Consider the following 14,389-nt stretch of genomic DNA (forward strand, 5'->3'; position numbering starts at 1 on the left):
TAAATACTGATTACCTAAAAATGTAACTGAAAGAATCGCTCATTCATTTTTAGTTAGCTGCTATATTTATATATGGGTTATCTTGGGTAAATTGGCATAGATATGCTAACTTTAGTGCCACCATCGATTTTAATAGAGGTGCAGCTATTATACAATGTCAGATTCTCAGCCAGTGTGAGATGTAGATCATTATGGCCTTTAATACTTCAATAGATTTCAAGAGACACTGCTTATTGGGTAAAAGGGGAGTTCCTACAGAAATGGGAAATGATAATGCTGTATCATATCTTGGGCTTTAACAGAACAGAGCAATCTTACAAATACACTGTAACTCATCTGAGCATTTGAATGTTATGCAGCTAAGCAAGAAGGAACTGAAAAAAATAAACATGACCCTTCCTGGAGAGCTTATCTGGGGCCCCTTCATTCCTTCTGTATTGACAAGAGGCATTTTCTGTCAGGCTCATGGGTTACTGGAGCCTCTATTCTGCAAACATTGTTTTAGATGGCCTTTGTGGAGGTCTCTGGTCACCTCTGTGCTGGCAGGTGTAGCATGCTGGAACTGTTCTCAGCAACTTTGGGTATCTGGCCAGGAACAACTGGTGCCCACCCTTGTAGTACTCTCTGTCCTGGAGAGCAAGACGTCTGCTTGTAAACCACTCTCCAGCGCTGTGCTTGGTGATCACTAGAAGAGTGACAGTTGGCACAGGACAAAGTCCTTGCAGGTATCACTCCAATCATTTGAATAACCCCATCCCAGAGCCTCAGGGACGTGACTGGCACAGTGTAATTTCCTGGTTGCAGATGTGCCCTGTGGTTCAGTGTAAGCTGTAGGTATATTCATGAATAATACAGAGCCAGCACACAGGTTTGTGCACTGAACTGCAGTTATCCACGCTGTCTAATTGCTGGCATTTCCTGGCACCCTTTTGGCCCAGAAATCACTTTCCTAAATAAGTCTGGGCACAGCTCTTCAGACAGCACATATCTGGCTTTTGGAGGGAGAAAGGAGTCCACGTATGAGCTGTGTTGGGCCACATCACCTAAAAGTCTGTATTGAAGGGTCCCCGGCCTGTGTGTGGCACCTCCTTTCGTTGCATAAGATCCCCTGCATTTCCTTCAGCTACAGTTTTGACAGCTTCCATGAGCTGTTTGAAAAGTCTTAGAGCATGAGTCAACTGCTGCTGCCGACAGTAGTTAAAAGTGACAGGTTCATCTTGAGATCGTTTCTAATATTATTTTGTGAAGGCATCCAAACCACAATTATTATTGAAAACTCGTGCTCTACCTTGTCCAAATTATATATGTCTACATATCTGCAAAGTATGTACTGTTTCACCTGAAATAATTAATTAGCTATTTCACCTGCTTCAGCAGTTCTTGATTCAGACCAGGACAAAAGTGGGACCAGAAGGCTGGCTGGAGAAGTATCCAGTGTACTGCCAAACAAAATGTGAACCTCTGCCAGTGGAATCTTGAGAGCAGTGTGTAACCCCAAATCTTGAGTGACTCACGCTGTTGCAGAACGACAGGTTCCCTTCAGCCTTCCTGCACCAATGAAACAACATACTGTGGATATGACACATTTGAAGAAGGTGACAGATCACAGTTACAACTTAACAATGCACTCCTGTCATCTGATCCTGGTGTTGCAATAAGGAGTTAGAAAAGGGGAATGAGCTGGTGTTTGGGAGGAAAGAAGTAACTTGCTAAACCACAAAAACTGTTTTCACAAGAAATAAAAAGTGTGAATATTGCTTAAAAATGCTTGAATTATTCTAATTTTAAGATATAAACTTCTGAAATTCAGTTTTATTAATGTAATAAATACTCAAGATTATTTCCTCTGTGTTTTCAGAATAACATTGCTTGCATTATTATTTATAATGATTGATCTTAAAATATTGTTTTATTAGATGGAAGAGGTGATTGAAGACATAATTAATATGGAATCAAGTTTTAATGATGAAGGGATAGGTTGTTCTGAAACACCTCTACTAATGCAAAGAACTGTAAGTATTTTGTAGAATTTCATCTTGCTGTTTATAATATAGAATTTAATTGAGTGATTCAAAGACACATCACACTCCAGAGGTTAAGCAGTACTGTCAGTGGATTATTCTCCTTTCTCTTCTGTTGCTTGTCTTTTTATCAGAAAATATTACAGGAAGGTGCTCCAATGCGGCATGACACAACTGTTTAAAGTGGTCTGAATAGCATTTGAATATGAGGAGTCTGTAGACCATAGGAGGCCTTTTAAAGTTTTGCTTAAAGATCCTTTCACCTAATCTAAAAAAGTCAAATCTTCCCCACATAGTTGTTTCTACAGTGCAGTAGTTTCTCCTGGGTCTCATGCTCAAGGAAGGGTGGGCTCTATTTCTTGATGTTCGTAAAGTCAAATTGCACTTAGCTGAATAATTTCAAGGACAAAGACAAGGAATATCACTTTTCAAATGAAATGCTTTATAGGAATAATTGTAACAAACCATTATAATTTTGTAATGTCTTTTTGTAAGGAAATGACAGAGGATTAATGAAGGCCACTTATATTTCCATATATGTTACACATTTGAAGAGGAAGGATGGACCTCTTTTGGACACAACAACTCATAGACCATTGTTATTTGTCAAATAACACCTATCAAATAACTGTAATGCAACACACTTTCCAGATGGAATGTCCTTTGTCCTCTCAACCCTGACATATCTAGGGAACCCTTTTCCAGATATTTTGTCCTCAGGGTCCCAAAATGAGTACTGATAGAAGCCAACTTCACTCTCATGAAGGCAGAAGGTTTTCCACAGGCTTCGGCAGTCTACAAAGTTCATTTCAGATTACAGAGTCGGGTGCTTGCTCTTAATAACCCACTGGAAGAACATCTTTTTCTGACTAGAGAACATCACTGACTACAAAAATACATTAGGAGATCTCTATGCCTCTGTGTTGCTCGCTGCATAGTCTAGTACTAATCACAATTAATAGTTTCATGAACACCTGGAATTTCCATGCCAGCTACAGAACTAATACAGTCAGTCTGATTTATACATATCTCAGTATGGAATATAGCAAATAAATGCTCCCTGGGGAGTGAATTAATATTTTGGCTCAAATTAACACGAAGCAGGGGAGGATCCTTTCAAGTGTTGTACTGTGGGATGGTGAGGAGAAACATGAATTCTGGATTTGGGCTTAGACTTGCACTCCCTCAACACCTTTTAAAATTGGATGATGTTAATCTGTGCTAATTCCAGCCTCATTAGCCTTTATCTGTAGCCATGAAGGACATATTTCTCTAAAATGTATTGAATACCCTATTTCTGACAAGCAAGGAAATATGCAATGACTTTTGGGCCTAGCTGGTATTTTACTCACAAAGATGTGAGACTCCTGCAATACCTGTGGGCCACATACAGAATGGTATTTAGGTTTTTGTTCGTGCTGAAGAAATCACCAGGTTGCTAGATAAGCCAGGGAATAGTGTGTATTTCCAAATCTCTCATGGGAAAATGAAGCCTGCTTTCAACAAGGTGTGTGAACTGTGCCAGTGTAGAAGCAATCAAGCAGCATCTTTGCCTCTTCTGTCTACTCTTTTGGCAAAGATATGAAAGAAATGGGGAGATGGAGGTGGTTTCAGGCATTTAGCTTGTGACTTACTGTTTTACGGCAACCCGCTAAACCTGTCTGCAAAATTTTGGTCATAAGCTGTGCAATAGAGAAAGATAGAGAGGCAGGTAGAAAATATATTCTGGATCTAATCCAGCTTTTCATCATCACAGTAAACACCATGGCTTTTTGTTTATCTGAGTCAAAAATGTGTATTTTACAACAGAGTTGGGCTAGGAGACGTGATCAGGAATGAAAGAACATGTAATTCCCATGAGAAGAGGAATAGGGCTTGTGCTAAATGTAAACAGAGATTCATATTACTTCTTATGCGCTATTCCACAAGATGCCTGGCTATGGTGGCTGTCCTCAACACAAACTGAGATCACAACTGAGGCTGAATTGCCCGTGTGCCTGGCTGATTTGGTGTTTGCTTTCTCCTTACACTTCTCCAATGTAATGCTTAAGTATTTTTAGGATTGCATCTTAGTTTTTTCCCTTCTTGGTATTGTCTTGAATTTGTCCAAGCCATGCAAAGTAGTCTCTCTAAAATTCTTAAAAAATCAAAGTCTCCTGTTTTTCTGAAATATTATAAGGTTTGGCATTTTTTCTGCAAAATCTTTTCTTGAACAAGCCAAAATCATGAAGCCATTTTCTTTTCTCATTTTACTCAATAGATAATGGCTGAAATTAGAGACTTTACAGTGCTACCTGTTGTGTGTTGCATTAAATTAATGTTTGCTTTAGTTAGATGCACACATGCACCGTTTTAATGGCACATTAAATGAGGACATTGAATTCTACGAGACCACTCATGTGAATAATTGCTCAGAGGCTCATTGTCTGACCCTGAATTAATGAATTACAGACATATATTAGTAGAATCAGAGAAGTGAAAATGAGAACAACCCTCTATCTCTCATTAAAATTATTTCAGCTTCTGAAGAGTGGATTGTCTGGCTTTTATTGTGTTTGGCCTCAAATTCATAATTTTATAAAACTCTCTGCTTTTAGGTAGCAACTTAATTGCTCAAAGTAGGGAATTCTCTGGCTGTGTTTCTGTTGCTCTTAAGAGCACCCTAATGGTAGAAACCTGCCTTTCATAGATATTTTTTAGAAGCTGAGTTAAAATATAGATCCTCCCTATATGCAAGTTATTGATTCTTCTGAAAGTATTTATAAATTCAGTTGTCAGAAAACATAACTGAAATCAAATCGTAACAATTCTTATGAACCATCACTTGACGAAAACGGTTTGTTCGTCATGGAGAAGGTAGGATTTAATAAAGAAAACCTGAAGATGACACTAATTTAAAGTTATTTTTCATGTCATAATAATTTAATCTTATTAAACTCTTCACTAATAGACAGCAACATATTTATCTATATTGTAAGAAATCCATATCTTCTCTCAGTGTTGTACTAGGAGCAACAGGTTTCTTCTTGACTTTTTGGAATCATTAAAAAAAAGTGAAACAAAGAATATAGGAGTATAAGATAAATAATGTCAGATTTGGTGACAGACATTTGAAAAATAAACATTTTCCAATTTTATCAGACTTTTATTCTTATTCAAAATCCTCACAGTCTATTCAACATTCCACAGTGAATTTAAAACTTCTTATCTTCCAAATGCTCAGAACATAGGAAATGTAGATATGGAGGTTTGTTAATGTAAAGCATATATGATACAATCTTTTAAAGTTTGGAGCAAGTTCTAAAAAGCCATGGTCTACATTCCTTTTAACATCTGAAAAAGGGAAGTTTAAGAAACCTGTTGTATCAACGGAGATGTGGAGAGCATTAGTTACAGTGAAGAGAACCAGAAAACAGTTAAAAAATAGCATCTCTTTGCTTTTCAAGGTTGGATTTGACAGTGTGTGACCTGGTGAAGCTCTGCTTGTTACTAAATGTTGTTTTGTTTCGTTAATCCATGTATATAGCCCTAGGACTCAGTAGAAAGCCCAGTAATTTAGCAAGCACAACAGTGACTGCTATGAAAATGTTTGGCATTTTACCAGTACTTTCATTCAGAAATAACTGTTGTAGCCCAGATAATCACTGTACAGCTACTGGCGTAATGTCTTCTACTTGACATGCAGTCCACTGAAACTTACATCAAAAGCATTAGGAGTTTGAATGGCTTGGAGTGAGAAAAAAATGAGAAGATATTCATATTCTGCAAGGGTACTGGCTTCTCTTGCACCGTGCTTGCTGGGCCAGGCTGGAAAATAATTTAATTTCATCAACACTTCCAACTTCTAAGTTGTCTCTTGTTCTGGTGCAGAAGAAAACAAGAGTTTTCAGATATATTTTTGGAGAAGCCCAGGGAGAGAGGCTCTGTAGCAATTAGGTGGTTGGTGGTGAGAGCTAAGGAGTGGTGCAGAGCAGTGCTTGGGGCAGAGCACTACTAGAAGACTGGACGTCAAAAAATCCCCTGTAGTGACCTAACTGGTGATCTATTGAATCAGGTGGGCTCGCTGTTGCTGGAGTAGTAGGTATTGAATGTCTACACAGAATGGAGCAGTTCCTTTTGGGTTGCTTGGGAGAAAATGGAAAACTTTTCATTGCAAACCTGGAAAACAGAAAACCTTTTCACTGATTTTTTACCATGTCCAGTAGTAAATAGAGCCAAGAAAAAACATTTATATGTTGACTTATTAATAATATTTAATAATATTTTCTTTAATTTTTCCCCCGAGTGAGCTTGCTAGCAGGAATATCTCCTGAAAGCAATGGTGTCTGACCAATAGAAAGCACAGATTTTATTATTATATATGGATAAAAGTACCATAAGTGTGATCTGAAGAATTATTCTCAGGGAATAGAATAGCCTTGGTAGTCCTAGGCAAAACTGTAACAAATAGCTGTTAAAACAAGCTATTTAAATAAAAAATCTGCAAAATATTTTCCAAAATTGTTAATTCCTTTAAAGGAAAGAAATACTTAAAGGTTTGAAGAAACATTAATTCTTCCAACAGCCAGCTCTAATTGCATACTGAAATCATTATGGCGTTATTGGTGCTTTGAAGTTCACATCACTGCAGAGATTTAGAGCTGTTGTAAGCAATGAATCTGTTGCTGAAAACTTTGTCTGTCTGTGAATCTAACCAAATTCCTTCAATCCTTCTCTGAACCTGACTTGACGTATGTGGTATTTATACGCTGGGAAAAGCAGAATTAAAATAAAAAGAAAGTTATTGCTGTTTTTGTAATTTTAATGAAACGGTACTGCAGCTCAGTTGAAACTTGTTTTAATCATTAGATAATCAGAGAATAATTATGTGACATTAAAACATTGTATTGGACAATAATCTATTATTATCCATTGTTATGATTAGAAGAAACAGCTAAGGGGCAGCAGATCCCACAAGTCCCTTTGCTAACAATCTCCTGGTTGCGTGGTCCAGGTAGAAACAGAACAACACAGATCTGCCTTGTATGGAACTTCTGGTTTTGAATGAGGATAGAAAGAAGGAAGGAATGAATGAATGAACTACCTGTCATGGTTTGTTCATTTTCTGGGCCATCCCCATACAACCCTGAATTCAAGGCAACCACTGTTTTCCTCTGCACGCTGAGGAGCTCCATGTCACAGCACTGTAACAAGGGAATGTGTAGATAGATTCATCTCAGCTGTCACATCTGCTTTGCTCCCTCTCCAAGAACTCGAGTGGCTGTCTGTAAGATGAGGGGGCCTCTTGTGAAATCATGAAAAGGCCTCCGTAACTGACTGGGAGGAAAGACTGGGAGAAGGGGGAATCACCAGCAGAGAGGGGAAGCAAAAGCTGCTGGGCATGCTGGAGGGCAAAGGATTTTCCCACTGTTGGATGTCTGGAGTATTGTGTCCAGTTCTGGGCCCCTCAGGAACTGCTGGAGAGAGTCCAGCACAGGGCAACGAAGATGATTAAGGGAGTGGAGCATCTCCCTTATGAGGAAAGGCTGAGGGAGCTGGGGCTCTTTAGCTTGGAGAAGAGGAGACTGAGGGGTGACCTCATTAATGTTTATAAATATGTAAAGGGTGAGTGTAATGAGGATGGAGCCAGGCTCTTCTCGGTGACAACCAGTGATAGGACAAGAGGCAGTGGGTACAAACTGGAACACAGGAGGTTCCACTTAAATTTGAGAAGAAACTTCTTCTCAGTGAGGGTGACGGAGCACTGGAACAGGCTGCCCAGGGGGGTTGTGGAGTCTCCTCTGGAGACATTCAAAACCCGCCTGGACACCTTCCTGTGTAACCTCACCTGGGTGTTCCTGCTCTGGCAGGAGGATTGGACTAGATGATCTTTCGAGGTCCCTTCCAATACCTAACATTCTGTGATTCTGTGATGTCAGGGCTGAGCTGGTGGGACAGCCAGGCATGGGGAATGGCAGGAGGACAGGGAGGGCTGTGCAGAGACACTGCCTTGCGGTAGGCCACCTCTTGAGGGATCCAGCGAGGCTTCACTGTTTCACTCGCATCTCTTCATTTCATGGATTCACAGCACACTGTTGCACTAAGATTGGGAGCTACAGTCTGCTTTCGGTCCACTTTGGAGTGAATTCCAATGGGATTGCGCCACTTCTGTCACTCTTGAAGAGAAACAGTTTATGGAGAAAATCCTCAGTTGCCCTGTGGCTCACTTGTACTTGGTCAGCTCCTTTGGCATTTGAAAAAATGTTGTACAGGCACAGACTAGAGGTTAGATCAGGACAAGATAGATGTTTTCCTTCTTTAATTTTTGTGCTTCTGTTAACTACAGCCGGTATAAAATTCTGATTACATCTCTTAACTCCGCATTTGGTTTTATGGAGACACTATTTATTGATAAAAGCACAGTGCAGTCTGTCTGCAAAATCTCACTGCTATTAAAAGGTCTTTGAGGTCACAGTTTCTCATCATGGCATTAATAATTTGTATTTGTATTAATTATTTGTCAAATACTGATGGTTACCATCTGGATGGATTACAAAAACTGCTGTCTGTCCCATTCCCAGAAATCATACAGAAAAAAAATACCAAGTAGGTATCCTCCAAAGTATTTTGTTCAATAATTGCTGTAATTATTCAATCATGAAGTAAAACCAGGTTTCCATTAGAGGTGCATATGTTATAGTTTTGCTGATCTAGGCAGCCCCCTGCTGCATAATCATGACTATTTTTTATTTAGTGAATACCAATGCCATTTGGCAACCTTTAAAAGTTTATAAAATCTGCTAAAGTTCAAAACCATTTTAGAGAAAAGGCCAGAGTAAACATTAACAACCTCATTTGCTTAGGTTGGGTAACTTGAAAAGGCTGCACAACACCAATGAAAATGCTTTGCCAATCACATTCTACACTAGATTAGTCTTAAAGTCCAAGGAAGAATCAAAGTTCACTTAAGCATAAAAACTTCTGTCTAGCACTCGCTGGTATCATTTCCAAGTTTAAGGAAAAAGAAAAATGAAGGAGAAAGAACAGTCGGTAGCTATTGAGGAAATAATAGACTCCTCAAAAATAAAACTGGTGAGCAAATATTTTCTTTGTCTTTCTTCAATAGTATAAAGGTGTTAGATAGGAAATTGTGACTTTCTGTTGCAGAGAACTAACAATGAAATCCACAAACTGAGAACTCCTCAGGTCTGTTTTCTGCAGCTGGAGGTGTCCTCTGCTGTCACTGCCACTGCTGTTTTGAATGTCATACAGGTGCCAGATGAAGGTTTGTTTTCAGTATTTTACACAATATAGCAGTTTGAGGCTGAAAAGGGCAGTGTACAGCTCTCTTGCATGCTCTAAATACTCCAAATAGATTGGACTTGAGTGTTTGCAATTTACCTTTTGCTCTAGGAAAGGTCTTCATAGCATAGAGCATACAATACTTTGGGTCAGGAGAAGAACTGTTGTCCACTTTTACATAGCCACAGCACTCAAAAGCTGTCAAAAATGCCAAAATAGCTCAGCTCTAACACTCTAAAAGCACAATGTCTGATAACCCTTCTCTATTTCGAGAGTAGACCCTTCTGGCTGCAAGGAGCCAGAAGATGCAAGCTTCATGCATCTGGACTAAATTTTTCCATAACTGTGAAATGAAGGAAAATTTCCTTTTTTACTCTTTGGTTTTCTCTTTTGGAAAGGTAAATAAACATAAATAGAAGTATTATTCTAAAATATATAGCTATTTGTATGTAAGTTCCTCTCACAAGCATGGTCTTCATCTCAGAGTTGAACAAAGGTAAGTGAAAAGGACAGATAAAACAAGTTTTTAATTCTCCTAATATACACTTCTCACTAATTCTAAGCTCCTGCGCAACAGGATCTGCAAGCAAATGTCTGCTGTTTGAGGCCACCAGGCAGGCTACGTCTTATCCCAAAGCCTCTGCTGCATGTCTCATGTTGCTGTCTGTATAGAGCAATGCAAGATTTGAAGTCCTTAGTAGATGGCAGGTAATAAAGAAGGCTATATTAAGCTCCTTGGCATCTGTAATGTATAGGTTATGATTGGTTCTGGAGCTAAACTTTATGAATTTCTGTCAATGGCATTTACATAGGTTGAACAAAAGACTTATGAACTCAGAGGTAACTGCAGTGGCTGCTTACTCTATTCTGCAGGCAGTCAAGCTTCCTACCGCAAGATAAAGCTAAACTGTGGAAAACACAAAGATTTCTAGAAAGCCATTCTGAGGAATAAACTCCTGAAAGATACAATTGCTTTTCTTAGCTCCTACTTCTCCATCAGCCAAGGCTGATGTTAGCATCTATATTTAAGAGAAAATGCCTCATAATCTAATCCTGCAAAAAAATCTGGTTTTCACTTGTCTTTCAGCCTCAATATTTCTTGTGTTTTTATACTGACATTTGTTCGTTGTTTTTAAAGGAAGAATTTGAACTATTTGGTGTAGGCATTTATATATGGTAGCCAGATAAATAGAAGAAGTTGGATGGAACCAGGAATTAGTGCATCAGCTACTCTTGCTAGTTAACCAGCTAACAGAGCTGTCATTTAATTGTCATCTTGGGTTTCAGACCCTGCAGGTTAGCAGGGCAGTACTTCTGTGATACTTGATTTCCAGTTGCAAGTTGGATGATGACAGTATTACAATATCGCTTTTGATGTGTGTTTGTTATGTTAGTTTTGTAACCAGGAAAGTCAAGAAGAGCTGAAAATGCATAATTAGACATGATAACTGAAAGAACAGAACTCTCCTGCAAAAGGCTGATTGTCCAGAAAATTCCTTTGCTTGGTCATATGCGATCAGACATTTCTCTAGACAATGGACTTCTGTGTGTATGATCAGGGCAAGAATTTACTGTAACTGGGAATACGAACAGAGTTCATTTTTCTCTGATGAATAATGAACCAGCTTGATGATCATTATTTGAAGTTAAAAAATGAACCAGTTTTCATGCATAATACATAATATGTAATATAATATATCTGAACATTAAGTCCCTGGTTGAGGAGCGTGTAATTATGAACCATGTTAAAGATAAATATGGAAGGAGATACAGTTTGTTTAAAGGAAAACAAGTCTGAATACGGAAGCATTTGCTTTTCTGCTGTTCTCTTTAGATAATAAAAAGAGGAACTGGAACATTTGGATATTTGTTACTACTAAAGACCATGTATTTTAAAATATAAGTATTTTGTATTGTAATTACACAAGGAATTAAAACATTTACTGTGAATGCAATATTCTTGTTCTAGACTCTAAAACTGGTATACTACAACTTTTGTGACAGTTGACGGTATAAACACATCCTCACAAAGAAAAAGGATAGCACAGCTGATGTTGTTCAACTTTATTGAAGCAACACAGCAATTGCAAAAGAAAGCCAGAGGTTGAACCCAAGTCTTCTGAGTACAGGACTTGTATTGACTGACACCTGCCTGCAATAACTTTAAATTAGATGAAAAGTCACAATTTACTAAAACACAAATTGAAGATACAAGAATTACTTCAGTTTTCCCCTTTGCAAAATTTGGAGACATCTGGTGGTATAGATATTATAATACTATTTAGAAAATGGATTTGAAATGACTGGGTTATTATACACACATTGATTAACTCACTGTTTGGCCAAATTTGAAGTTCATCTGTGAACTTCAAAGATTGGAAAAAAAAAAAGTTGTGTTTACCCGTCATGAGTAAACAGGAAAAAAAATGACAAGGAATTAAGCATGCGTTTTTTATGTTTTGTACCCCAGTAACACAAATACTGAACAAACTTTCACTTGATATATAAAATGAACTGTGGACACAGTTCCAAATTTAGATTTCTATGTTTGGGATACATATATGGTATAATAATATAAAAACTTCATAAAATCCCTACTTTGTTTTTTTTCAATTAAAATGAATAAACAAGAATCACATTGAAATGGATGGATGCTATCATATTTTTGGGGCTAAGAAAGAGAAGTAGCCTCATTTTACAAAACTGTTCTTTGAAGTGATGCTATCAATTAGGTTCATGAGTACATTATTTAAGTGGGATATACTTAGGGAGGGAAAGAATAAAGTATTGTACCAATATTTCACATCGAGCACTTTATTCTAGATGCAGTCTGAGCAAGCATTATTTTTTACCAAGCACCGAAAGAAATTTTCTTTTGCAGAAGCAGTATTCAGCCTTTCAGTTTAGGTAGCTACGTAGTTTCTTGTTGTGACAAGTCAAGCAGCATCTGTTATGCTTTCTTGTCATTTGAGTTTGCCAAGTCCGTAGGTGCAGCACACACGTATGCCATACTTCTGCAACTGCAGGAAATACAGGTGTGTAGACACACCTGGTGAGTTGCATGTCTGCAGTTACGAATCCTGGAAAAGAGGGTAACAAACAAAATTTCTGCTAGCAGGACTATTCCTGCAACTTGCTTCCAACTTTCCCTGTTTTTCATAGACTCTTCTGTCCTGAGTAGAATGAAGACCTCTGGTAGAGGTGGCCTGGTCCTGACCTCTGTATTTTCTATGGGCATCTTGACCCTTCTGATCATACACTTGGACCTGTGAATGTGACTGTGAGGAAATAAGACCCAGGGAGAAATGGTAGCTGGAAATAAGACTCCACTGACAGGACAGTCCCTCCTGCTGCCTGTTCCCAGGTCCCTCAAGGGACATCAGGCTAGCTGATGAATTGTTTTGTGCTGTCAGGACAGTCCAGATGCCTTTGGTGAAAAGCTCGTCCTATCCTGGGCTTTAGCCATTTTAGGTAGCTAGAACATGTGAGGTGTCTGTCCTTTAAAAATGCACATAACCTCCATCACTTCCATGATTACAGACATCTTTTTGGACATACGGAGAGCTGTTTGCTACTGGAATTAGTCTTTCTAGCTAGTCCTGCATATCTAGGGTTTGTTGATTGTAGCCTTTTATGAATGCATATTAGTAAAATGAAACAGAGATTATACAGAAAGTAACTGAAGAGGATACTTTTTAGGTTAAGGGGCAAGCTAAAGAGATGATAAAGGTTTTGTCAAAAGAGAAGATATTAATGAAGTGCTCCAAGAATCAGTCCTCAGTCTCAGTTTATTTAATATTTTCATTACTGACCTTGGTACAAAAAATACGTTTATGCTGATGAAATTTACTGAGATAGCAGAAGTAGAAAGTATTGCCAATACAAAGGAGGATGAGGATATCATAGAGGAAGAATTATATGACTGCGATGACAGAATAGTATAAATGGAAGGAATGTAATAGTACTGAGTGCAAGGTCATTCATTTAAATACTAATAACAGGAATGTCTGCAGTAAGCTGAGAGCTCATTAACTGGAGATGACAGAGAAAGATCTGGTTACATTAGTTGTTCAGAGGATGACTGTAAGCCATCAAAATAATGGGACCGCAAAAAGGAGATAAATTTCATTTTAGGATCCAGCACGGGAGAGATTTCCAAGAGACACAAGGAATATTCACTGCAGAATTCACTGGGTAGAAAACTTTTAGAATGTGGTAGACAAATAAAGGTGTCCATCCTTCAGAAAAACTAATTCAAAGCAGGAAAGGTATAGAGAGATCTGTTAAGACAAATCATAGCATGGGAAGTCTGACTAAAGAAGCATGATCTGTTCAACTTAGCAAAGCAAAGGCTTAAGGGAGCTATGGTCTCTCTCAATAATCACACAGGGAGGTTAAACGAAGATCTTTGTAAGTCAAAGGAAGACAGACTTTAACATTTCTGTAATACAAACAGATCATGCAAAGATCAGCCAAAACGGAAAAAATACTTAAATAATATGTGATCGTGTAAGTGAACACTATTGTGACATAGAGCTGTCTAGACTGCAGGAGAGCAAGCACAGACAACCCTTATCCCTGTATTTCGTCATCATATTAAGAGTCCTTCTCTTTCATTCATGGAAGATATGGATATGCTATTTGATTTAAGTCTTCCTTTTAACTAATATGTATTTACCAAGAGCTGCCATGCCATGGCATTTGGAATACTACATTATTTCCCTTCATGAAGTGATATTTTTCCTGGCTTAGTAATGTTTTCCTTCAAAAAAACCCCAACCAACCAACCAACCAACAAAAAAAAAAACAAAACCAAAAAAACCAAAACATGACTTGGTATTAGAGACTGTGAATTGTGATTACAGCTGTCCGTTGCTAGACACCCATGTGGGTAACAAACCCTTAATATTTGCCACACAATCCTGTCTGCATAGCAGTTCAGAACCAACTATTGAGTATAACAAGCTCCTCTGGATGAGGCCTTTACAGGACTTGTCTTGGACACTGCCAGCGGGCACAAGGTCACAGGCTCTTGAGAGGTGCTGCTGTGCTCAAGCCAGGCACTTGCTCAGGTTCTTCAGCTGAAG

General features: G+C 38.4%; 1 protein-coding gene across 2 annotated transcripts in view; it reads left to right on the forward strand.

Annotated features, from left to right (window-relative positions):
- The window catches only part of TFEC (transcription factor EC), a 33,588-nt gene that overhangs the window by 1,156 nt on the left and 18,043 nt on the right, over positions 1 to 14,389 (forward strand). For both annotated transcript variants that reach the window (XM_065642109.1, XM_065642117.1), the window contains one exon: positions 1,917 to 2,012. In XM_065642109.1, the coding sequence (XP_065498181.1) occupies positions 1,917 to 2,012 (96 nt within the window). The remainder of the gene's footprint in view (positions 1 to 1,916; positions 2,013 to 14,389) is intronic.

This window comes from Caloenas nicobarica, chromosome 1 (genome assembly GCF_036013445.1).
Source record: "Caloenas nicobarica isolate bCalNic1 chromosome 1, bCalNic1.hap1, whole genome shotgun sequence".
Taxonomy (NCBI): Eukaryota; Metazoa; Chordata; class Aves; order Columbiformes; family Columbidae; genus Caloenas; species Caloenas nicobarica.